The sequence below is a fragment of the Microcebus murinus genome, chromosome 6 (assembly GCF_040939455.1).
Source record: "Microcebus murinus isolate Inina chromosome 6, M.murinus_Inina_mat1.0, whole genome shotgun sequence".
In the NCBI taxonomy this organism is placed as follows: Eukaryota; Metazoa; Chordata; class Mammalia; order Primates; family Cheirogaleidae; genus Microcebus; species Microcebus murinus.
Window position 1 is genome coordinate 25656525 of NC_134109.1, and position 26492 is coordinate 25683016.

The 26492-nt window shown below is 50.9% G+C and overlaps 1 protein-coding gene across 2 annotated transcripts in view; it reads right to left on the minus strand.

Moving 5' to 3' along the window:
• ESRRB (estrogen related receptor beta) overlaps positions 1 to 25714 on the minus strand; it is a 52345-nt gene extending 26631 nt beyond the window's left edge. For both annotated transcript variants that reach the window (XM_076003838.1, XM_012742603.2), the window contains exons 1-2: positions 25311 to 25714; positions 6341 to 6457 (exon numbers count right to left, since the gene is read on the minus strand). In XM_076003838.1, coding sequence (XP_075859953.1) covers positions 6341 to 6457; positions 25311 to 25707 — 514 coding nt within the window. In that variant the 5' untranslated portion in view covers positions 25708 to 25714. The remainder of the gene's footprint in view (positions 1 to 6340; positions 6458 to 25310) is intronic.
• Between the last annotated feature and the right edge of the window lie 778 nt (positions 25715 to 26492).

Below are 26492 nucleotides of genomic sequence, written 5' to 3' on the forward strand. Positions count from 1 at the left end.
GTGACAAAGCAAGGCCCCATCTCTAAAAACAAATAAATAAATAATAGGGAAAAGGCTTGGACAACACCTCAACTTAGAAAAGGAATCCTAAATAGCTAAACACATGAAATATGCTTATATCATAGTCTAGAAAACACATACTAAAGCAATCAGAGGATACCAGTTTATACACAACTAGCAAAAATTAGAAGCGTTGGTGAGAATATGGAGCAACCATGTCATAAGGCTAAAGATTCCATAGACCTGGTGCTTCCACTCCCAGGCCCCTAAGGCCTTGCACCTATGCAGCCAGGAAAACACACACAGCGTGTGTAATAACAAACCTGGAAGCCCCAGTGCCAATCCATGGTGGACAGGATGAACAAGCTCTCTTAAAGTCACGCATTGACAGTGTATAGCAGGAGTTACCCAACTACGGTCTGTGGGCCAAATCCAGCCCTCTGCCTGTTGTATCAGAACACAACCTGTTTGTTTGTGACATATTGTGTGTCCTTACAACAGCAGAGTTGGGTACTTATGATAGGGACCTTATAAGCCCACAAAGCATAAGTCATTTACTGACTTCTGCTAGACAGAAATGAAAAGGAATTAATTCCAGCACTGTGCAACAAGAAGCGTCCATCTCAGAAGTATTGACTAGAAAACAAACATGAAGAGGCAGAAAAATATATAATTTCTTCTAAAACTAAAAAACAGGAAGTCATCAGAGATACAAATAAGTGGTAAAACTATTAAAAAAGGCAAAGGAAAAACAAAGCGAAATCCAGGATAGCGGTTGCCTCTGAGGTGGGGAAGAGGGAATGAAAACAAGGAAATGTGCAGGGGGAACCTCCAAGGTAAAGGTAATTTTGTCTCATCCTGGGTGGAAGGTGTCATTATTCTTCAAGCTGGACATGTTTTTGACAAACAACAAAGACTGTCCTCAAAAATATATTATTCCCTTCTTCCATACCAACAGAGTTTTAGCTTGGTACATGGTATCCCAGGAAACGGCTACAATTCCCAGACTCCTTTGCAGAGAGGTGTGGCCATGTGACTGGGTTCTGCCAATGGGCTGTGAATGGAAGAACACAGGCATGCTACTTCGGGTCCTGACCTTCAAATGATCTAGCATAGACTGTTCCTCCTAGTGGATGTCTATGAGATGGAAAGAATTGAGGGTCCACAATGAAAGCCACATGCTGAGATGGCAGAGCTGCCAACCAGCCCTGGACTGACCATCTGTAACCTTCAGAGTGCTACATGTTACATGAGAAATGAGAGGGAACTAAACTGCTATCCTGCTTAAGCTTCCGGGTTGTTTTTGGTTTTGTTTGTTTGTTTCTTTGTTTTTTCCTAAGTTACTTTGTGGTTACTTTGTTTTTCCTAAGTTACTCTTTTTTTTTTTTTTTTTGAGACAGGGTCTGGCTGTGCTCAGGCAGTGTTCAGGCTGGTGTCGAACCCCTGAAGCAGCAGCTATCCGCCCGTCTCGGCCTCCCAGAAAGCTAGGACGACAGGCGTGAGCCACCGCGCCCGGCCTTTTTTTTTTTTTTGAGAAAGGAAAGGGAGTCTCTTTGTTATAGTCTCTTCATTTTTATAACATGATGAGGAATATCTATCTCAAACCCACAATCAACATCAGCCTTCATGGTAAAACTCTACGGGCTTTCCCTGAAGACTGGGAGCAAGACGACAATGGCACGATTATCACTCCCATTTTACAGAGGAGGAAAGGGAGGCTTACAGAGCCTTCCGTAACTTGCCCAAGGAACTGACAAGTGGCGAGTCCGAGGTTTTATGGGTTCTACGTGACCACTGACCCTGTTATCCAATGCGTGGAAACACCAAGGGCTCCCAGTAAGTGGTAATAACCGTTCAGCACAGACAAGACCATGTCCTCATCTTCATTTGATCAACACTTCCCCACCAGCGGTCACTGTGGCTGAGTGGCCCAGAGCTTTAGGGCACACGAGAGGATCTTGTGAGCTGTCAGGTATGTGTGGAGTGGGGAGGGGCTGTGTAGAATGGAAAGTGTTTCGGGGGGGATACGAACATACACTGGAGTGCTCAGGTTGTAGTTCAATACTATTCTCTGAAGTAATTGAGAGCTGCTTTTTTTTCTCCCCAAAACACTAATATATTTTGGAAAAGAAAAAGAATTTTTAAAGGCAAGCCATCTCTCATTCCCTTTCTTCATTCACAGGGCCAGAAAAGTGGTATTTCTGGCATGGGCTAGAGGCAGAATACTCTATAAATACAAAGCCATTAAATCCCATGCAGCGGGAACCTGATCAGGGCCTCCTTTTAATTTCCTGACATGAGCTGGCCACTAACCCAATTACCCAGAATCCCCGGAGGAGCCCTCCGCCTTCCCAACAAGCACAAAGAGAGAGCGGGAGCATATTGCATGGATGTCAGCCCAGCTTTCACTGAAATCAAATATCTTTTAGAAAACACTTGGGGAAAGGCAGGCAGGGGCTGATGGGGAGGAAACAGAGTGGGTCTGGGAGGCCGGTGGCTTGAGGGAGGTGAAGTGAGGTGAGGAGAAGGTGAAGTCTGCAGGGATGAATTGAAATCCCGGAGCGGTACCGTAGACTTGGGGAGCATCCTAAGAAAGGCAACCAATGACTTTCCAGGGTTCTTCTCAATGAGGGGCCGAGTTAGTCCACAGCCCAGCCTGTCTCATCCTGATCCTAGAACCCAGAGTGGGGACCAGCCCAAGACAATGCCACCCTCTACGATTCCCAGCAGCGAATCCAGGAAGAAAATCAGGGCGGCTGGACACCAGCTTGCCTCACCAAACGCAAGGGGCACACTGCTGAAAAGCTGAGTGTAAATGAAACCCATTTTCAACCAAACACTACAGTATTTTAACGCACCCAGGGAGCTGATATCTCTAAGTCATCCCACGGTGGATTTTGCCATGGAGTCGTCCCCTCTGGTCCCCACCTGGACCGGGGTGAGCCAGAGGAGGCCACCGGTCTGACCTCTTCCCTGGCAGCTGCTGGTCCCCCAAACCATGACTGTTTCGCTTAAGAAAGGAGAGCTGCTGAGTGGAGGAGGGGAAGCGGTTCTGCTGTGTAGGTGGTGGCAGGCACAGGGCAGAGGCATTCACGTCTCCTTCCCCAGCCTTGCCCCTGCTGTCAGACTCAGGGCCCACGCCCCAGCCCCCCACTACCCCAATGCCAGGGGCCCGGTGTGGGATTGAAAGCAGGGGAGAAGTTCTGGGAAGGGTGAGGTCTGCCTTTCAGAGTCAAGTTGGAGTCTGAGGAAGACAGAGGGGGGCCTGGGGCCTGCGTGTGGAGCCAGGAGGGACAGGGGAACAAAAGCGGGAGCCGGGCGCTGCCAAGAGCCCCCGCCTGGCAGGGACCCAGGCTCCTGACTGAGGCGCGCTCCTCCTAAGAGGGCCGGTCCCCGCGGAGCTTCAGATCCCAGGATCTCACCAGGGCTCTGCGGGGACAGAAACTGAAGGAGGCTCTCTGCTTTGTCCACACTTGGGAGCCTTTGTGTCGTCTTTCCCCTTTGGATTTAGACCTGCCAGCACCGGCGGGGCGCGAGGAGGGAGTGTTCTGGTGAGTGTGTCTTCCTCCTTCGGGCAGAGCTCCTTAAAGGGCCTTTTTGGGCTCAGGGTGTCTGCCCAGATCCCGCCAACAGCCTGGGACACCCCAGCGGCCATCAGCCACAGGGCTATTTACAGCATGGGGGAATGTCTGCACGGGGCTCACCCCGCACGCCCTCCCCACATGAGGCAGCACCAGCCTTGGGCCACGTCCTCCCAGCACCCCGCACACCGTCATCCCGGGACAGACAGTGCCATCTCGCTTATCTTACAAGTGCCAGTCTGGATGTGAGAGCCCCCGCAGCCCATCAACTGGGCACTTGGCCACCCCCGCCCTGCCATCAGTGTGTCCCCCTCACCACCTCCCCCTTCCAGGGGGGGCACTAGAAAGTACCCCCGTCTGTTGCCAGCACTGGGTGGCCCTACGAGGCTCTGCTCAGCACTGCAAGAAGGTCCAGGGATGGAATGGTGGTCCCCTCTCCACACCCCCACCCTTGACCTATGCCCTGGGGCAACACAGCACTGAGCAGGGAGGCTGCAGGCCCTGGGCCAGCTCCTCTCAAACGAGCAGGTGCCTGAGGGTGGGAGCCTCATCTCACCGCAACCCCTGCAGGGCTCAGTTCTGTCATCCCTAAGATTCTGGGGTATACTGACAACAAGAAGAAGCTTCCTGTTGCTCTAAGTTCCACAGATGCCGTAAGGTAAGCAAAGACAGGCTACACACTCCACCCGGGAGAGTTGCTGGGCAGCTGGCCCCCCTCTGACCTGGTGTCCTCACACCCAGAAGAAAGTGGCAGCTCCATCTCTGGGACTTAAGAGGAATGAGTCTCTCCAAGGCTAGAAACCCTAAGGTTCCCACAACCACATGGAGAGGGAAGTCATGAGTCCAGTGCTAAGGCATGCTTCTACGGGCCTCTGTGCCTCAGTCCCCTCTGTGAATGCCAGGAGGCTCTGAAACAGCAGGAAGAGGCTGGTGGAGGCAGGGGCAAGACCAAACTGTACAGTCAAAATGAACACAAACCAAAGCCCATAGACAGTCTCTTGGCAGGTCCAATACAGCCCGTTCTTTTTTTTTGAGACAGAGTCTCACTCTGTTGCCTGGGCTAGAGCGCCATGGCGTCAGCCTCGCTCACAGCAACCTCCAACTCCTGGGCTCAAGCGATCCTCCTGCCTCAGCCTCCCAAGTAGCTGGGACTACAGGCATGTACCACCCATGCCTGGCTAATTTTTTCTATATATTTTTAGTTGCCCAGCTAATTTCTTTCTATTTTTAAGTAGAGACAGGGCCTCACTCTTGCTCAGGCTGGTCTCGAACTCCTAACCTCGAGCAATCCGCCTGCCTCGGCCTCCCAGAGTGCTAGGATTACAGGCGTGAGCCACCACGCCCGGCCTAATACAGTCCATTCTTAGTCTGGAAAGAGGGCTCCTTCTTCAGCTGAGACCCCAACGAAGCAGCTGACCTATGTCTAACAGCTGAGGGGTCCTCCCCATCACAAAGGGGTTAAATGAAGTGATCAATGAGAAATGCATTATGAGAAATGAGAAATAAGAAAGGCCAAAGCGCTACAGAGACACAAGCAGCCCTCAGGGCTGGCTCCGAGAGCTCCTGTTTTATGGGGACAGACGCTGGGCTGAGCTGAGTGGGGGATACCTGGATTGGAAAATGGAAGTGGGGGCTCCAATTTCCACACCACACCAAGGTCCAAGTTGTTGTTTGGCCTGCCCCTCCCTGTTCCCTGGCCTCCCTCCTGATCACCCTGCACCCTCCTTTTCCTGCCTCCTCCTGCTTCTAGAAGGATCTTGGGATCAGAAACTTAAAAGCTGATCTATAAGAACTTCCACTGGCTTCCCTGGACGCTGGAGAAGGGAGGGACACACACACACATGCACACACATGGACACATACACACGACCCACCCCCCAAATGGTACTGAACGGGGTTCCTCAAACTGAGCAGATTGGTAGGGAAAATGAGGCAGGAGGAGACCCGGAGCAGCCGCCACGTGTCATTTTCAGTTTTCTAGGAGCCACATTAAAGAAGGTAAAAGGTAACATGCGATGTTAATTTCACAATGTTTTCTTGAACCTGACATATCCAGAATAGTATCGTTTCTGCATGTAATCAAGTTATAAAGATGATCACTACCAGATTTTATACTGTTTTTTATGGTCCCTGCAGTCCTCTAAACCTGGCGTGCCTGTCCCACTCAGAGCGCATCTCAGCCGGGACCAGCACTCAGGAGCCACGTGCTGCTTGTGGCTGCCATGCCAGACCGTGTGGCTCTGGGGGCAGAGGCCACGGGGGAGAAAGGAGAGGGAAGAGAGGATGACAGAGGGCGCAAGGAAGGCCAGAGCCGTGCCCTGTCCACCGCTGGACAACAAAGGCCGATCTTCACAGGTGAGAGGAACATGATTTACCATTCTGGGCCTTAATGTCTCTGCCCTTTTCGGCCTCAAAGCCTCGAGGCCTCTCAAGCCTGCCCCTCCCAGGGTGGAGAGGGGGCTTCCCCCAAAGGAGGGCCTTCCCCCAAAGGAGGGCCTTCCCCCAAAGGAGGGCCTTCCCCCAAAGGAGGGCCTTCGCACAGTGCCCAGCAGTCTAGGGCCCAGGTGGGGCCAGCAGTCCCAGAGGACCCTCACTGGAGAACGTCCAACTCCCGCCTCCCTAAAGGAGCGCTAAGGCGGGCGGGCGGCCGGCAGGGTGTGGGGGAGACGGCCCCTGGCTGGGCCTATCCAGGGACACAGTGCATGTGCGTTGCTCTGGGGAGGCTCCATGGCTTGGAGTATCTCACAGGGGCCTCTTACCTTCCTTCAGCATCCCCACTTTGAGGCATTTCATGAAGCGACAGGCCTGGCAGGACTTGCGCCTCCGCTTGGTGATCTCGCACTCGTTGGTGGCTGGGCAGCTGTACTCGATGTTCCCTGCAACCAGACACAGAGAGCGTTGCCAGGCGCCACCACTCACGGCCCGGTGAAAGGCTGGATGGGGATTAATAAGCCGGACCCGCAGCTCCCCCACCCTGAGGATCCCCCAGGGAAGGGTTCTCAAAGTAGGTGCTCCGAGGCGCTTATCAGCATGCTTCGCGTCAAACTCTCTTCCACGCGGAAGTCAGGGTGGGCCAGGCGGCCGCTCAGAGAAACACTCTCCAGAGAATGGCCCCCCACCGTTTTGAAGCCACCGCTTAGATGGGATGTCAAAACTCATGAGCCAGCATTTTAGCCCAGGAGAAGAACGCCCCTGTACGGACCAGACATCAGCACAGACCACCACCACTCTGGCCTCCAGCCCGGGCCCCTGACACACGGAAAGAGCCTCTTGGAACTCCGAGCCACAGGCATCAGGCCTCGGTTCTGCATCCACGGGGAGGTGCAGGCCACCCAGCTTTGCTGACCTGGAGGACATCACTTTCCTCTCAACCACGTTGAAATGTCCTCCTCTGCAAAACAGCGTGCTATCTACACAGCGAAGGATTAAGCAAGGCCACCTATGGAACATGGCTTTAGCATCTGTAAAGCTCTATTCGACGCGAGGTGGTCATTTTATAAGCACAGTTCATACGGCAGAGGGAATGTGGGATTAATTTTCCAGGTCACTCCTTAAATGGGTTATAATGATGGCTACCGTGAACCTGACCCCACGCTCCTGGGAGCTGTCGGGGAGCCCACGAGGGCAGGACTCTAGCAGCACAGAGGTGAGAGGAACGCGGCCAGGGACTCGTCTACTCAGTCCTTCCCAGGGGCAATCCAGGAAGAAGGTACTAATGCTACCCCCATTTTACAGGTGAGAAACCTGAGCTTTCCAAGTGTTTCTGTGCAGTGTGGATGTAGGGTCTTCTTTAGGCTGAGCCTAACTTCCCGTGCTCTGGGGAAGCCACTGTCTCTTTTCAGGGTCTCTTCCTGGGAGGCTTCAGTCTGGTCGGGAGAGGCCATGGCTGCCTCTCTACCCTCTGTTCTCTGTCCTGTCCACACTGATTTAACAAATATGCACTGAACACCTATCACCTGTCAACATTATGCAGAGTGCTGGGGGTTGGGAGTAGAGGAAATCAGGACACTGAGCCTGGAAAGAGAGGGAGGGGTGGGGGCCAAGTTCTACCCTACCTCCCCTCCCCTCCCTCCTTCCCTCCCTCCCTCCCTCCCTTCCTTCCTTCCTTCTTTCTTTCTTTCTTTTTTTGAGACAGTCTCACTTTGTTGCCTGGGCTAGAGTGCCATGGAGTCAGCCTAGCTCACAGCAACCTCAAACTCCTGGGCTCAAGCTATCCTCCTGCCTCAGCCTCCCGAGTAGCTGGGACTACAGGCATGCACCACCACGCCCGGCTAATTGCCTGGTGGTGGAAAGAAAGGTGGGGGGAGGGGCAGAGGACAATCGAAAGCTACACATGGAAGCCAGCATGCCACAGTGCTCTTTGGTCATTGTGTCTCTTCCACTCCTGTCCCAAAGTCAGGGAGGTCTGCTGAGCTGGTGGTTTTCAGAGAACAGGATCTCTGATCTAGAACATATCTCTTGTTCCTGCCCCGCCCCCAGACATCGACCTCCCGAGGGTGCAGGGAGAAGTATGAGGCCTACCTGTCCTCTGAATCCTGCACAAGACACCCCATTCCCGTTATAGCCATGACAGCTGAGATGTATTGTGCACCTCCTGTATGCACAACCTGCAGCAGCTCCCTCGGTCCTCACAACGACCCTCGGAGGTAGGCACGTCACTGGCCCATTTCACAGACTAAGAAACTGAGACTTGGGGAGCAGAATCGAGTTACCCAATGCCACACAGAGCCACGCTTGCATCTCACAAGGAGCTTGGGGAGATTGGAAGTGCCGCCCCCCAAGGAAGGCCCCTGCCGCTAACCCAGCAGTGGAGGGAGTCTGGTGGCCATCAGGGGAGGACAGCGTCCTTGGGCTTCCCTGTGCTGCAGCCTGCCCATGGGGATTTTCTGGGGACGGGTATGAACTATGCCCCACCACTAACAGAGCGCTTCCCAGTAGCGAGATCACTCAACAGGCTTCATTGTCCCGAGCGCCCACGACAGCGCATGAGCGTTCTTGTCCCCAGTTTTACTGGCGAGGAAATGGATTTCCCCAGAGCACCTTGGAGATCTGCAGGGAGGGAAGGCTATTCTCTCTCTCAAGTCCATGGTGCCACCTTCCCTCTGTCCCACCTCCTACAGCGAGGGGCTGGGGATGGGAGGGGGTGGAGAATGGGAGGTGATGAGAAGGGGAAGGGGTGAAGATTCTGGGCCCTCCCCCTCTTGTATCTAACTCTAACCATTTCTTTTTTTTTTTTGAGACAGAGTCTCGCTTTGTTGCCCAGGCTAGAGTGAGTGCCGTGGCGTCAGCCTAGCTCACAGCAACCTCAAACTCCTGGGCTCAAGCGATCCTCCTGCCTCAGCCCCCCGAGTAGCTGGGACTACAGTCATGCGCCACCATGCCCGGCTAATTTTTTCTATATATATTTTTAGTTGGTCAATTAATGTCTTTCTATTTTTAATAGAGACGGGGTCTCACTCAGGCTGATTTCGAACTCATGACCTCGAGCAGTCCGCCCGCCTCGGCCTTCCAGAGTGCTAGGATTACAGGCATGAGCCACTGCGCCCAGCCCTCTAACCATTTCTTAGAGCACTTTAGCTTGTGTGGCTTCTCAAGAACTAGATTCAATATTCACAAGCATGATAAAATTAAGAAGATAAACAGAAAAGAAGAAGACACATTTATAAACTAATGCATCCAAGTCTGTATCTTGGCTTAAAGGGCTGGGTAGAATTTGGTCCCCACCCCTCCCCCTCTCTTCCCACCCTCAGTGTCCTGATTTCCTCCACTCCTTGTCACTCTGCATAATTATCAGTTCCTGGAACTCCATCCTCTCCTAGACCTCCAGCCCTTCGCTCCTGCAGCTGTGGACAAGCCCACCACGCTCCCTCCACCCCTGGCCCGCCCACCTCTCCAGGTCCCCCTGCAGGAGACACTCCTTCTCTGTGCTGACAATCCACTGTCGTCCCTGCCGGTGTCATACCTGTCTGCCTCCCCCACCTAGACGGGCTCCGCTCTGCTGCCCATGTGCCTGGGACCCCGTAGGTGCTGGCCCCACGCCGAGTGAACACCGGCAAGGCTTGTTATGGAGCAGCTACTGTGCTGCTTTACGTCTGCTGATGCTTTAATTTTCCCAGCCACCCTGGAGGTAAATATATTTCTCTCTATTTTACAGATGAGAAAGGTGAGCAGAGTCCAGGGTGGGGTTGAGCGAGGACTGGAACCCAGGTGGCCAGCTCCGGTCTGCCCTGAGCTGCCGCGCAGGGAGCTCGTGCTGCCTGGGGACGCCTCCTGCCCTCTGTCCACTGTCCCCGCGCTCTGCTCTCAGCTGCGCGGCCGGCCTGCCAGCCTTTGAGAGAGGACGGGCCACCGGCCGTTGCCTGACCGCCCACAGCAGGTCAAGGAGGGCGTGTGGGCCTGGTACCCGTGCTGTCCCTGGACGAGAGGGTTGAGTGCTGACAGCGAGTCCCTGGCACAGTTCTCGACGCTTTGGAGGGCTGTGTGTATGCCTATGAGAGAATGAGCTAGAGAGAATGAGAGAGAGAGAGACAGAGAGAGTTCTAATTTTTTATTTATTTATTTTTGTTCCTTTCAATTTGTTTTATGGCCCCAGCGGCCGGCTGCCAGGAAAGCCAGGCCCGTTGGCCTTGCTCTGTAATTTTTGTAAGTGCCTCCTGGAGAAAGTGATGAGATTAATTCATCAGAATTCCTGGGGTCTCTCTCTCTTTTTTTTTTTTTGGAAACAGAGTCTCACTCTGCTGCCTAGGCTAGAGTGCCATGGGCATCAGCCTAGCTCACAACAACCTCAAACTCCTGGGCTCAAGCAATCCTCCTGCCTCAGCCTCCCAAGTAGCTGGGACTACAGGCATGCGCCACCATGCCCGGCTGATTTTTTTCTATACATATTTTTAGTTGGCCAATTAATTTGTTTCTATTTATAGTAGAGACGGGGTCTCGCTCATGCTCAGGCTGGTTTTGAACTCCCGACCTTGAGCGATCCTCCCTCCTTGGCCTCCCAGAGTGCTAGGATTACAGGCGTGAGCCACTGCGCCCGGCCTCCTGTGGTCTCTTGAGGAAGGGAGAGGACATTGGTGGCAAACATGCGTGCACACCCCCACTACCACTAGCTGAGGTGTGGCAGGTTTGGGGCTTGAGTTCTCACAGAACAGGGACATAGCCAGTGGCTAGCATATATTCAGGATTCTAACCCAGGAGTCTGTCCAGTCTAGACTTGTACAGACTCCACTTCGAATATGTCACCTAACTTCTCTGAGCCTCAGTTTCCTGATCTATAAAATGGGTACAGTCCCCATCTCATGAAGTTATACAGATTCAGAGGCAGAATGCATGTAAAGAACTTAGTGAAGCGCACGCACTTGCCATTCCTATGTTTATATGCAGGCAGGTTTGCCAGGGTAGGTACAGCCAGAAGACTGCAGGATAGGTCTTTTCTAGGTGTCAGACCTGAGGCTAGCCACTCATTCTGACATTTAAGAACATTAGGATCTGCCTCCTATAGCCAGACCTCAAAGCGGATGCTGCTTGTACCTGTGACAAGGAGGCAGGAGCACCCAAAACCTGACCGGGATTTCTACGTGACCCTAAGATGGAGGGGTAATTGCCACCACCAACTCTCTTTGATCCTGGGCTGCCCCAGGAGTAGGAAATCCCGGGGCATCCCCATCAGCTGTCCACGAACAGCTGCAGGGAGTGGGCAGCCCTGCCCCGGGCTCAGGGATGGGGGTGGCTAAGCTTAGATAAACGGCTCTTGGGGACGTGTGGGCTCAGAGGCCGCTGGCTAACGTCAGGGCCTGAGTGGCCACGTTTCTACATGGCTGGCGTGAAAGGACCGGGCTGGCAGTCACTTGGTTTGCTCCTGGAGGACAGAGGCCCTCCCTGTCATCTCTGCGCTGCCCAGCGCCCTCTGTCCCCACCTGTTCCTCCTCCTTACCCGCTAGATGGCTGACCTCACTCACGCCTGTGGCTGCCACGATCACGATCATGCGCTTGGCAATGGCGCACCGCCGGCCCCACTGTGCGTGCTCCACGCCCTTATATCCATCGCCAGCCGGATGTGTCTGGGGGGGTCCTCTGGGCTCCTCACTTTTTCTCAAACTGAACCTGTCCTCCCCCAGCCTGTTCCTCTGACTCTATTTCCTGTCTCATCACGGGGGTGACTGGCCACCTGCAAGCAAGTCAGAAAGCAAGGGGCCTCCTGGGTTCTGCCCTCTCTGCTCCTAAGATCCTTTTCTTCCTACTTCCTCCACAGCTCCGCCCTCTTTTCCTTCTGCCACAGCCCTGGTTCTCCCACTCATCACCCCTGGCCCCACCTGTCCCATGCAGCCTCCTGTCTCCACCTCCCTCTCCGCTCTGTCCTCCACACTGCCCCCTGGAGGCAGATGGATAACGTCCCCAGGTCAATCCCCTCTATGGGACTCTAATTTATCATGGCACATTGAGCACACCTGTCTGCGTGTCTTCCCAAGGGCCCACTGCCCGGCAGCACAGGTGTGGGAACGGACTCTGAGAACAGAGGAAATAGAAGCCTAGGTAGCTAAAGCAGGGGGTCCCAGATAAGAAACAAGCAATTTGTGCTGTAGAACCTCAGGAAGCAGCAGGCACTGGAGACTCAAGATACAGCAGCACCAGAAGCTACAAGACAGAACAGCAATGGCGTCTGAATTCTGGGGGGAATTATTTCCAACTAGAATTCTGTTCCAAGCCAAGATACGAATCTAAGGCAAGGGCTGAAGGAGGGAATGAAGACATTTCCACAGACACAAGGTATCAACAATTTTACCTCCCTTGCACCTTTCAAGCAAGCCCATGGAGTATGTGTTCCCCCAATAAGGAGTGAACCAAAAAATAGGAAGAGGTAGGATCCAGAAAACAGGGAATCTAACCCAGGAGAAAAGTGTTAAAGGGAATCAGCAACAGGCAAATAGATTTAACCAAAAATTATGATAGAACCATATTGAGGCAGTTGAAAGATTGTGTGTGTTGGGATGAGTTATGTAATTGGAGCTAACTTCCATAACAGAAAGTCAAGAAATAATGTCAATATTGTCACTCTGTCCCTGAGCTGGAGTGCCATGGCATCAGCCTGGCCCCCAGCAACTCAAACTCCTGGGCTCAAGCTATCCTCCTGCCTCAGCCTCTCAAGTAGCTGGGACTACAGGTGGGCACCACACCTGGCTAAATTTTTCTCTTTTTAGTAGAGATGGGGTCTCACTCTTGCTCAGGGCTCAGGCTGGTCTCAAACTCCTGACCTCAAGCTATCCTCGGCCTCCCAAAGTGCTAGTATTACAGGTGTGAGCCACTGTGCCCAGCCTAGAAGAAAGATTTTTTTAAATGGTTAACTATGGATTGGAGTGAAGTGATACTAGGTAGGGCCAGCAACTGTTATCTCTCATTATAAAATGTACATTTCTATTATACTCTTCAAGCTATATGCACGAGTTATTTTGATAAGAGTTAGAAATTAATTTAAAATGTAAATGTAAGAAATTCTCCACCCTCCACCGTGCAGAGAATGCAATCTATACTCCAGGGCAAAGCCTACCAGGCCCTTTATGATTTGACCATAACCTCCCCCCAGCTGCGGCCCCCAGTTTGCAGGCTCTGGCAAGCCTGAACTCCCGGTGAGTTTGTGATCCCAGGGAGCCCTGCGGCCTCTCATACCTCCCTCGATCTGAAGCTCCTCAATTCCTCCTCCTGGGAACTCCTCCACATCCCTGGAGCCTCAGCTCTCATGTGGCCTTCTCAGTGACATCTTCCCTTCTGTCCCAGGTAGGCTACATGCTCCTTCCCAACACCCATCCCCCACACTTGAAGCAACCAGCTAAGTGTTTCCTAACCAGGATTTTATGTGTTGTTCTCTCTTCTGAACTGTGTGCTTGTTGGGTATGGAGGTGGTTGCACTGGTCTTTCATTTTTGTCTCAAGTAGGAGCCTGGCATCTGATTAATATCTGTTGAATGGATAACGAATGCAAATGAATTGACAACAAGAACCCCCACCCAGATAATCCTAGAATTCCACAACAGTGACCTCCCAGGTTGCCAAATGCAATTGTCTCCTCTTGGTCCTTCCCTTCCTGATCCTCCCTAAAGCAGCAGACACCCATTGCCACCCTCTTCAAATGGGCTAATTTGTTAGATTTCGTCTCCCTTCTCTCTGTAGGGCCTCTCGCAACATCCTTGACCATTTCCACGTGTGTTTCATCAGCTCTAAGATGCGCCTTTATTTTATGTACCGTCAAGAAAGAAAGAAAAAAAAAAGAATATGCCAATTAAACTACAACTGAGCTTCCTTGCCACTAGCATTTTCATTTTTTTCTTATTAAAAGCTCTTTCAGATTTGTTTATGGATTTGATCCCATAGCATTCTCATGCATACATGAAAGAGAAAATTCGAGAAAAATGAATTGGTTAAGATAGTGCCAAAACTTCTCAGAGTCAAACTCTTCCGAATCATTTTTGATCAAAGTCGTCTTTTTCATGTTTTTACACCGAATCGTCCTCTCTGCTAACAAGGGAGTCGACAGTGTTGTTTCTTAGGAAAGTGCTCGTTGTTGTCTCAGGCCACTGTCCCCTATTTGCACATTGTGATGTGTATGTAAGGGCTGTGACAACCACCACGCTGTGACAACCACCACATGGCCATCACCTGGCTGACAGTAACTGACATGCGGCCCAATTCAGAGATGTTAATACATGGGGAAAATGTGCATGTCAGAACTGATGAAATATGACACTTCTCAGTCTCCTTTCAGGACCCTTCTGTTCACCAGGGCCCCTCCTCCCCTGCCCCCTTCCCTCTCCTTCTCAAGAGCTTTCTCTAGAACCGTGTTCTCACCCTGAGCTGGCATCAAGCTCACCTGGAGAGCCAGTTAAATCAGATTGCTGGGCCCCACCCCCCAGAGTCTCATGCGCATTTCTAACACTCCCAAGTGTCGCCTTTGCTGCCAGCCCAGGGTCCACACTTTGAGAACCATAGCCCTAGAAGAAGATCTCATTAGGCTCAAAACCCCACTCAAGATTCCACTCCTGGGTTCTGGGCTGCAATTTCCAGCCCTCCAGAGTGTCTGTAAACTGATCACACTCAACATGTCCAAAACCTTATCCATTGTCTCATGCTCCTCCTCCCCCCTCCAACAAAATTCTTCCTTCTGAGATTTTTTTCCCCCCTGAAGGCTGTGCCATCTCCCTAGTAACCTAAATTAGAAATCTACAAGTCCTCTTCCCTCCAGTGTCCACTATATATACATTGTTTTAAATTTCAAAACATTAATGAAGCATGGGCAATATACGTAACCTTAACATTTGGACCCCCATAATATGCTGAAATTTAAAAAAAACATTAATGAAGGGGGCGTTTTTGTTACATGGAGATCTTGTATAATGCTCAGATCAGGGCTCCTGCTGTGTTCATCACCGTAAGTAATAGTGTCCATTGTACCCAATAGGTGCTGTACTTTTTAATACTGAATCCGCTTTTGAAAGTTCCCCAAGTCCTATCATTGCCAGGATTATCTTGCTAAAAGGAGATCTGAGTAATTCCCGGCTCAAAAACCTCCAATGGCTTCCAGTTGCCAGGCATAAATAACAAAACAGTTCCTACTTATGTCGTGGTTAGCACATGCCAGGCACTAAGTTACACACATGCAAGTCTCATTTAATTTCTTTAGTAACACTCTAGGAACAGGAACTATTTATTAGCCCCATTTTACTGATTAGGAAATGAAGGCTCAGAAAAACTGTCCCTTGCCCAAGGTGATACAACTAAGAAATTGGAAAGGTGAGATTCTGAGCCAGGTTGACTAGCCACCAGTTCTTAAATATTACTCCTTACTTGCTGTCCCTTAGCCTGCCTGTCATCTGCCACTGACCCCCCTGCTCTCCTGAGCAGAGCACACTTGGATACTCTGGGCGCTTGTTCTTGCTGCCAAGGTCACCTTCCTGCATGTGTCCCTTCCTCTGGGAAGCCCTCCTTGCCCTCCAGAAAGCATGAACCTCCTGTGGACTGTGACCACAATCTGATTTGCATCCTGGCCACGTTTTCAAAAAGAGGAACTGTGATTTGCTCTTCCTGTCATTTCCCCAGTGCCCTGCAGAGAGCTAATGTTCTGTGGGGTTCATTTGCTCTTTTTATATAAACGAGGAAACTGAGGCCAGAGGACCTAAGTCCCTGCCCAAGGTCAGCGGGCTGGAAAGTCACTGGGCTGGGACCAGCACCCGGCTCTTGAGTCCTACCCACTCCAGGGCTTTGTCTCTGCACCACTGTCTCCTATCTCCAGGGATCTGCCAGCTGCATTCTCCGGGACAAAAGGCCTGGAGGCAGTCCAAAGTGGAATAACCCATCAATCATCCCCCTGTCCCTCTCCTGGGGGAGTTCCCTTCCAAGCCTGCATCTGTGCCCCAGGTGAACAGGGGAAGCACTGTGCCAGGCTCTTTCTCTCTTGCCCCTCCTTGTCTTAAGTCATAGATCCAGGAGTTGCTGGAAGGGTCTCCCAGTGACCTGTGTGAAGTTGGCCACCTGCCCTGGGAACTCAGGGAGGGGTGCAGACTGGCTTTACCCTCCACACAGCCCCGCACAGCCAGGTACCACGTGTCAGTCAATGGTTTCCACTCTAGCTAGAAGAAAACCCAAGTGGGGCACTCACGATGGCCCCAGGACTTTGCCCACCCTCTCCAGCCCAGCCCCTCCCCCTTTGGCCCTCCTCCTACCTGCAGACATTCATTGTGTCCTCTGCCTGGAATGCTGGTCCCAGGATTCTTTCATGGGCTTTAACTTACTTTGAAAGTTGCCTTATTAGCACAGCATTCCCTAATCCTCTGTCTAAATTAGACGCCCTCTCTCAACCACTCTCTGGAATCATCGCTGTTCTTCTTCTTCATAGCACCTGTCTCAGTCCTGTGCTTCTTTCCTTATCATATTTATGGGCTGCTTTCCCCTAGAATGCAGGCCCAGTAGGGTGGGGCCATCGCTGTATGCCCAGCTCCCAGCACACTGGTTCTTTAGTGAATATGTATTGAGCACCAACCTAACAGCTACTTCATAAGCTCAGATGTAGGGTAGGAGTTTTCCCCAATATGGTTCTTTAGGAAAGAGGAAGTTGCTTATGATTTGAGGCTTTGTAAGGTCTCCTATTAGAGGCGCTATTAAGTCAATCACTTTACAATGAACCACAAACTACCATTTGGGAGGACGGGTTGCCCTAAGAAGACCTCAATAATCACTGCTAGCCACCCGAGTAAATCAATAACAAAGGGACTAAAGCAATTTAACACAAATTTAGTTATTCCCAGGAATATAATCTCACAATGACAAATGTTGAGTGTCAAAAGCAGTACAGTACCTGATGCATTGTGGAAATCATGATTGTAAATCCGCACAAATAGAAAAGGACTCTCCTAACGGTCTAGGAAGTGTACTTATGGCTTAAAATAAAATTTGAGGGGAATAGCTGCACATACATGCTCATGAAATCTCAAGTAACGAAAATGAGAGTGAAAACAGTACACTCTGAAACACTGTGGGTTTTTTTTTTTTTTCTGAGACACAGTCTCACTCTGTCACTCAGGCTAGAGTGCCATGGTGTCAGCCTAGCTCACAGCAACCTCAAACTCCTGGGCTCAAGCCATCCTCCTGCCTCAACCTCCCAAGTAGCTGGGACTAGAGGCATGCACCACCACGCCTGGCTAATTTTTTCTATATTTTTAGTTGGCCAATTAATGTCTTTCTATTTTTAGTAGAGATGGGGGGTCTTGCTCTTGCTGGGGCTGGTTTCGAATTCCTGACCTTGAACGATCCACCCACCTAGGCCTCCCAAAGTGCTGGGATTACAGGCGTGAGCCACCATGCCTGGCTGAAAGACTGTGTTAAAATGACTCAAAATCGGCTGAGAGAAGGCAGGCAAAGACATTTGTGTCAAAGATTCATATGAAAAATTTGATAAGCCTTGCTTCACAAAATGTGAGCAGTAAAACAATTTCTTAAAAAGTAATATATAGTTTTATATAATATGATTTAAAATAGGCAAGTAAAATAATACATTATTACAAGCAGACATTTGACTATTTTATCTAGATCTCTTAAACTTTACATTTGCAAACTGGCCAAACCTGTTTAGTTTGTCTTCACTGAGGAACTTGGGGGTGGGGTCTCTGTGGGCGTTCACCCTGGATCCAGACACATTGAGAACTTTCTATGTGTCAGGGACTATACGAGAGGCTAAGTGAGAATCTGGGCGAATGTAACCCTGCACCCTTAGGAGTTTAGTCTTCTTAGGGCATCAGACAAGTAACCGCAACAACCGCATGGTGTGACAGGTGGTGTGAGGGGAGGGGCACTACCTACATCCGGTGAGAGGAGGCCTCCTGGGGGAAACGCCAGCTAGCTGCAGACCCAGCAGACCCGAGTAGGGGCTGGAGGCTGGGAGAAACGGGAGCAGAGAGAAGAGCATACAAAGTCTAGAAAGTGAATACATGTGACAAATTCTGGGAACTGGAAAACAGAGCAGTCAGAGTGGCACGAGACGTGGCCGTCCCAGGCGCATCCACCCACGTGCAGGTGGAAAAGGGGCACAGCCAGCTGTGTGTTCAGACTGGTCTCCTACACACTGGGAAGGGGTGTGAGTCTGGCAGCCGGGAGACCAGGTGGCGGGGCCAGTGGTGGCCTGGGCTGCAGCAGAGGGACAAGAGACTCTGTGGCTCAAGGGACGCAGAGGAGGGAGAATGAACAGGGCCGGCTGCTGGGATGTGGGTCTGGGGTGCAAGGTGGGCACTGGGGAGGAAGCAGAGCTAAGGGTGAGAGCCAGGTGTCGGCTTGAAAGTGGAGGGGCGAGGCAGGCACGGAACTGGGGCACAAGGAGAAATGTCGATGGGAGAGACACAGCTTCCAATTAGGACGCGGTGTGTCAGGTGCCTCTGCGACATCCGCGTGGAATGGTCACCAGGTGGGAAAGCCACGGAGCTGGGGGAGGAGGCCGAGGGCAGGAGCCATGGAGTTAGGGTTCATCCTGATTTCAGACGAACTGAAGCCGTGGGCAGGAGAGGAAGAAGCTGGGTAAGAACCGGGAGGAGAGGCCGGGCGTGGTGGCTCACGCCTGTAATCCTAGCTCTCTGGGAGGCCGAGGTGGGTGGATTGCTCAAGGTCAGGAGTTCGAAACCAGCCTGAACAAGAGCGAGACCCCGTCTCTACTATAAAAATAGAAAGAAATTAATTGGCCAACTAATATATATATATAAAAAATTAGCTGGGCATGGTGGCGCATGCCTGTAGTCCCAGCTACTCGGGAGGCTGAGGCAGAAGGATTGCTTGAGCCAGGAGTTTGAGGTTGCTGTGAGCTAGGCTGACGCCACGGCACTCACTCTAGCCTAGGCAACAAAGCGAGACTCTGTCTCAAAAAAAAAAAAAAAAAAAGAACCGGGAGGAGGAAGAGGAGGGGACTCACTCAGGAAGCTGAAAGTTGAGGGGATATTTTTTTTTAAGAGTGGGAATGCTAGGCCAGGCTCAGTGGCTCACGCCTGTAATCCTAGCACTCTGGGAGGCCGAGGCAGACGGATCACTCAAGATCAGAAGTTCGAAACCAGCCTGAGCAAGACCCCGTCTCTACTAAATATAGAAAGAAATTAATTGACCAACTAAAAATATATATACAAAAATTAGCCGAGCATGGTGGCACATGTCTGTAGTCCCAGCTACTTGGGAGGCTGAGGCAGGAGGATTGCTTGAGCCCAGGAGTTTGAGGTTGCTGTGAGCTAGGCTGACGCCACGGCACTCACTCTAGCCTGGGCAACAAAGTGAGACTCCGTCTCAAAAAAAATAAAAGAGAGGGGATGCTAGAGGTGTTTGGATGCTGATGGAAGGAAGGAAGGAGATTGTGGAAAGCGGAAAACGGAAGGGGAAGCCAAAGGTGAGAGATGATAGGATGAAGGGAGGAGCAAGGACTCAGAGCCTGGGGTAGGAGATGTTGCTTCCAGCGGTGAGCGGGCAGCAGGAAACGGCTGTGGACTCCGAGGATGAGTACAACTGTGGACAGGAGACAGTGGGTACGTTTGGTGGCAACAAGCTGAGGGAGCTCCCAAGCCAGGGCTTCTAATTTCTCAATAAAACGAGGCAGAGTCGCTGCTGAGAAGGACAGGCAGGGAAACAAGGCCAAGGTGCTGGGGCTTGGGCAAGGCCCCCAGATTGCTCCCCCAAAGGCCGCCTCATGACTTCGGTACTATTACAGAGCTTTCCTTTACTGTGAGGTCAGTGCCCCAGCCCAGAATCTGGCACGCAGCCCTGAGCCCCAGAGCCTGACCGTGCCCCTCGCAGGGGCAGCCTCCGACTGCCAGATTCGGGAGCCGGGGGAGCAGCAGGGGAGCTCGGACAGGAAGAGAAACTGAGCTGCCTGCCTAGCCAGCAAGTTCACTCCTGGCAGAAGACCTCTGGGGGAGCTGGATCACAATCAGAAAGATATTAATCAGGTAAACAAACGTTTAATGGACATCAGGCTGTCCCTAGGCTAAGACTCCCTTTTCCTGGGAGTAGTGCCTAAGGCTGCTTTTTCTATGCCTCCAGGGCTGGCCAATCCTTGTTGATGGGGACTTTTTTTTTTTTCTCTCTTTTTGATGTGCTAGTAAATTTAATCAGGTTGAGGTCTATCTCGCCTCGGAGCCGTTCTGTCCCTTCAGGAAGGTGCCTTTCTCAATCTCTAAGCTCATCTACTCTCAGTGTCTCACAGCCCCCAGCATGACAACAAACTCCCTTTCATAGCATGCAATTGGGCAAAGTTGGAATAAACCCTTAACAGGCACTATTAGGGGTTGATTAGAAGCCCAGTGCTGGCTGGCATGCAGAGGGGCACAAGCCTGTTGGGTAAAGGTCTTTACTGCAGCTATTCAGCAGCCGCAGATGGTGTGTGAACAAATAGGTGTGTCTGTGTTACAACAAAACTTGATTTACAGAAGCAGGTGGCCAGCCTGCAGGCTCCCGTTTGCCCACCCTCCCCTCCCACCCCCATAGTACAGCGAGCATGCAATAAATATCTGTGGACATGCCTGTCCAAGAGCTTTCTCCCTAAGTCTATCATGACATGTTTGTTTCTATAAAATTTCTTCCCATGTTGGATAACAACAGGATTGAGCAGATAGAAGTGATCTAAGGAGGAGGCAAGGTGTGAGCGGGCGTGATTTTCAGTGCTTCCCAAGCGATTACGGACACTGGTGAATGGACCATTCCATGACTAAAGTCCTCTGCCCAAGTTATTGGACTTTGAAAAACTGGCCTGAATACCTCCAGAATCGGGTAGGTGCTGAGGAGACGGTGGCCTGGCTCAGAGCGCACTGCTGTGCCTACAGACTCATGGGCACCAAGCGTTCTATTCCAGCTTCCTGGGACAGGACCTGTGTCCCCTTCTCTCCTGTTTCTTCTCTGTACCTTATCTGAGCAGAGACTCAATAAACGCTCACTCGGTTCTTAGTTTGTCCGTGTGGTTGTCCAAGTATAGATTATTTTTCTCCTCTTTATACTTTTCCTATTTTTCCCATGTTTTCTACCATTATTATGTTTAGGAAAAACAAAATCTAAATCTTTGTTAAAATAAACCAAAGAGGCCGGGCGCGGTGGCTCACGCCTGTAATCCCAGCACTCTGGGAGGCTGAGGCGGGCGGATTGCTCAAGGTCAGGAGTTCGAAGCCAGCCTGAGCAAGAGCGAGACCCCCTCTCTACTATAAATATAGAAAGAAATTAATTGGCCAACTAATATATATAGAAAAAAAATTAGCCGGGCATGGTGGCGCATGCCTGTAGTCCCAGCTACTTGGGAGGCTGAGGCAGGAGGATTGCTTGAGCCCAGGAGACTGAGGTTGCTGTGAGCTAGGCTGATGCTACGGCACTCACTCTAGCCTGGGCAACAAAGCGAGACTCTGTCTCAAAAAAACAAAAATAAAATAAAATAAAATAAAATAAAATAAAATAAAATAAAATAAACCAAAGAGTTAATAAAATAACCTGAGTAATCTGTCAGAGTTTACTTTTCCCTGTTCTGGGTATAAGCCTCTTTCTAGGAGCGGTTCAGTTCCGACTGCACAAATGCTGCTGTTTGTTTTTTGACTTCTTCGAAGAGATCATTATCCTATTCACGGTAGCCAATAGTTAAGACTATGCACAAGTCTTTCCTGTGGACTTCTGCCTTGCTGAGGACATTCTCAGCCACCTGGGCCTCTATCGAGTAGGGTTTCTGAGTTTACGCACACCAGCTGCCACTGACTCGGAACTCTCCAGCCCATGGAAGGATATGGAGAGGAGAAAATGGGATTGTCTTCTGAAGGCAATTTTTGGCCAGGCGTGGTGGCTTACGCCTATAATCCTAGCACTCTGGGAGGCCGAGGTGGGTGGATCATTTGAGCTCAGGAATTCAAGACCAGCCGGAGCAAGAGTGAGACCCCATCTCTACTAAAAATACAGAAAGAAATTAGCTGGGCAACTAAAAGAAAATATATATATATATATATATGTGTGTGTGTGTGTGTGTATAAATATATATATATTTTTTTTTTAAGCTGGGCATGGTGGTGCATGCCTGTAGTCCCAGCTACTCAGGAGGCTGAGGCAGGAGGATCGCTTGAGCCCAGGAGTTGGAGGTTGCTGGGAGCTAGGCTGATGCCACGGCACTCTAAGCCAGGCAACAGAGTGAGATTCTGTCTCAAAAAAAAAAAAAAAAACAAAGTAAAGCAATTTTTCCAAAACTGACCTCAAAGAGTCTAAAATAAGCATAATTTCACCAAGACTACTTTCCAATTTAAATAGAAAAATGAGCCAGGAGTGGTGGCTCCCACCTATCTGCACTCTGGGAGGCAGAGGCCAAGATTTCAAGGACAGCCTGAGCAAGAGGAGTCCACATCTCTACAAAAATTAGAAAAAATTAGCCTGGCATGGTGGTATGCACCTACAGTCCCAGCTACTCAGGAGGCTGAGACAGGAGGATACAGCTTGAACCCAGAAGTATGAGGTTACAGTGAGCTATGAAAATGCCACTGTACTCTAGCTAGGGCAACAGAGCGAAACTCTGTCAAGAAAAAAAAAGAAAGATGTTATCTCAGTAGCTTAAATTGGTTTAAACATTTCATGTTTGTCAAATATCCAATGATTTGTGTGAAAACCATCGGACTGGAGGTTCTCATGCCTGGCTGAGGCAAGACACAACAATCACCATGCAGCGCTCTTCAAATGTAGCGATCCCAGAGCCTCCCCGGGCTCAGGAGTACAGAGCTGGCAGGGGCCAGGATGCATTCATTTGCATGTCCTGGGGGCTAGCACGGTGCCTGATACAGAAGGGAATATTCGCTGGACAAAGTTGGTAAAGGGATACCTATCTGGAATAGGTAAGAGAATTACAGTGTGGAGTTTTAGGAAAACTTGTCCTACTCTTTTAATTTTTAGCATGTTTATTTTTTAAAAGTTCATTTAAAAAATATTATTTAAAACTAGCCGGGCGAGGTGGCTCACGCCTGTAATCCTAGCACTCTGGGAGGCTGAGGCGGGTGGATTGCTCGAGGTCAGGAGTTCGAAACCAGCCTGAGCAAGAGCAAGACCCCATCTCTACTATAAATAGAAAGAAATTAATTGGCCAACTAATATATATATAAAATTAGCCGGGCATGGTGGCGCATGCCTGTAGTCCCAGCTACTCGGGAGGCTGAGGCAGAAGGATTGCTTGAGCCCAGGAGTTTGAGGTTGCTGTGAGCTAGGCTAACGCCACGGCACTCACTTTAGCCTGGTCAACAAGCGAGACTCTGTCTCAAAAAAAAAAAATATTATTTAAAACTAAAATAGCTCAAATAATCTAAATCCTGTTAGATCAAAATAAGAATTATACTGTTTTATTTAAATATATGTAGATTACAAAAGCTTGTTCTGTAAGTTAAAGTGCATGTCTCTTGTTTTAGTATTGTTAAAATGAAAATAATAATTGCAAACATTTATTTAGCACTTGCTGGTGCCAGGCAATATTCTAAGTGCTTTATACATAGTCACTCACTTAAGCTTCTTAACAGCTCTATGTGAGGTAGGAACAAGATCTCATTTTACAGGTGAAGAAACTGAAGCCCAGAGAGAAACTGAGGCAGCATGCCCAAGGCTCAGATATAAGGTAACTGTCTGCCCAGGAGCCCTACTGGTCAGCCAACCCACCACACCGTCCCAACTAATATGTAGAATTGGGAACATGTCCAATCCTAATGCCCTCAGTTGGCTTAATGAATAGATTGTCATCTGAAGAAATTTAAACAAATAAATACTTGTTGAATGAATAAACAGAATCATCCCAGAGAAGCTCAGCCTGCTCAGCCTGGGAGGAGGGGAGAGAACGCCCCAGGGACAGCCAGGCAGGGTCTTGGAGGAGGGATCTCATCCTGCAGCAGGATGGGGTGTCCCCTGGGCTTTCTCCAGGCTGGTTTGCAGCTTCTGTCCCAGTGGGATGGCATCAGTTTGTCTCAGTCACCTGCACAAGCAGAGATTTTGTCTATCCTGTCACCAGCACCTAGAGCTGTGCCTGGTGCGTAGTAGATGCTCAGTAGATATTTGACTGACTAAATGAAAGCAAGTGCCCTGCACAGGGCCTGCCACAGTCAGAATCACAGACGTTGTGTGCAAGCAGTCTCTCTGTGCCATGAACTTGACAGCAGCCCTGTGAGGGCAGATGCCCCATGATCCCTATTTTACTTCCTGGTGACTTTACAGAGGGACCCACCAGGGGTCTTGCACTCAGTTATCAGAGAGTCACTCCAGTACCCACGGATAGAAGCTGTTACCCCCATAGCCATTGGAATGTGACTCAGCTGATAAGCAAATGCTTTGAAAAAAGGCTTAAGGGTGCGGCAGTGCACAGGCCAGTAGTCTCAGCTACAGGAGGCTGAGGCAGAAGGATCGCTAGAGCCCAGGAGTTCGAGGCTGCAGTGAGCTACGATCACGCCACTGCACTCCAGCCTCGACAACAGAGTGAGATCCTGTCTTTAAAAAAGAGAGAAGGCCAGGCATGGTAGTTCATGCCTGTAATCCTAGCATTCCGGGAGCCCAAGGCAGGAGGATCACTTGAGGTCAGAAGTTCGAGACCAACCTGAGTAAGAGTGAAACCCTGTCTCTGCTAAACATAGAAAAAGTTAGCCAGGCATGGTAAGGCCAGAGGATCACTTGAGCTCAGGAGTTTGAGGCTTTAGGGAGCTATGATGATGTCACTATACTCTAGCCCGAATGACAAAGAGAGAAAGATAAAAGGTTTAAAAAACAGGTCAAACTGGGATTCAGACAGGGTGAGTTCCTGTCCTGAATTGGACAGGCCTGAGTCTTTTACAATGAGAAAATCATTCACATCTTAGTGGCACCATTCAAAAAGATAAAAACACCGTAGGGACCCTTTATATTTCATAAGTCTGGAATCATGGGGCAAATGATGCTATTTTTTCCCCCAGAAAATAAACTTTCTGAGGAGCACACATTTGACAGTGTACCCCACACAGGTGACAGGCACCCAGGGTTTGGCATTCGTGTGTATATTCTGGGGTGCTGTATTGTGGGGTGCATGTCCTTGCCCAGAATCCCAGCACGAGAAACCCTGAGCCATGGAGAAGGAGCCCTTCACACCCCCTGATCGGGGACACCCAGCCCCCGCAGCCCCGGGAATCCCTGGGTCTCCTGCTGGACCCTCAGGTCGGGCGCCAGCCCTCTACCCCTTGGGCCCAGGCCCCCGCTGCGCAGCACGCACCTTGGATGGTCCTCTTGAAGAAGGCCTTGCAAGCCTCACAGGAGGCAACGCCGTAGTGGTAGCCGGAGGCAATGTCCCCGCACACGAGGCACAGGCGCTTGGGGATGGCGTTGATCATGTACTCGCACTTGATGGCCGAGTCCTCCATGATGCTGCCGGCACAGTCCTCGTAGCTCTTGCGGCACGGGGTGCCTCCCAGCCCAGCGCCCGCGAACATGGGCGGCGAGTCCAGACCGTTGGCGTGGGTGCCCAGGGCCAGGCCAAAGCCACCGCTGGCGTCGGATGAGCCGCTGGGGCTGTGGTGGCTGAGGGCATCGATGCCCGAGGACGGGCTGGACGGCTCAGTCTTGATGAAGGAGCCGCAGCTGGAGCCCAGGTGCCGGTCGTCTGCGGACATCCTGCTCAGCAGCCTGTGGACACAGAGCGGGAAGTCACCCGGGGGCGAGGTGCGGGGGTGTGGCAGGCGTGGCCGGCGGGCGTGGCCCGGCGGTGGGGCCGCTGGGAAGGGCTCTATGCTAAAGCCTTGGAGAGATAAAACGATGCCGCGGAAGATCAAGTGGTCTCCGCTCAGCCTGGAGCAAGTTACTGGCATTACCCCTAGTACCTTCTGAGTCCTCAAAGAAACTGTGTTTTATCAATAAGCTTCAGATTAGGCACCCCAAAGCTTCGCAGATTGCTGGCTTCAGAAACAAGATGGGAACTATTCAGCCAAAATATTTGGCCAACCTTTCTGCGTGGGTAACAATAATGCTTGGTGGCTACAATTTAACAGTCCTGGCTGGCCGGGTGCGGGTGGCTCACGCCTGTAATCCTAGCACTCTGGGAGGCCGAGGTGGGCGGATTGCTCGAGGTCAGGAGTTTGAAACCAGCCTGAGCAAGAGCGAGACCCCCGTCTCTACTATAAATAGAAAGAAATTAACTGGCCAATTAAAAATATATAGAAAAAATTAGCCGGGCATGGTGGCGCATGCCTATAGTCCCAGCTACTTGAAGGCTGAGGCAGCAGGACTGCTTGAGCCCAGGAGTTTGAGGTTGCTGTGAGTGAGGCTAACGCCACGGCACTCTAGTCCGGGCAACAAAGTGAGACTCTTGTCTCAAAAAAAGAAAAAGAAAAAGTATGCACGTCCAGGAAGTAGCTTTCAAACCCCTTCTCCTTTCTTTTCCTAGTGCCTGAGCAGGCCA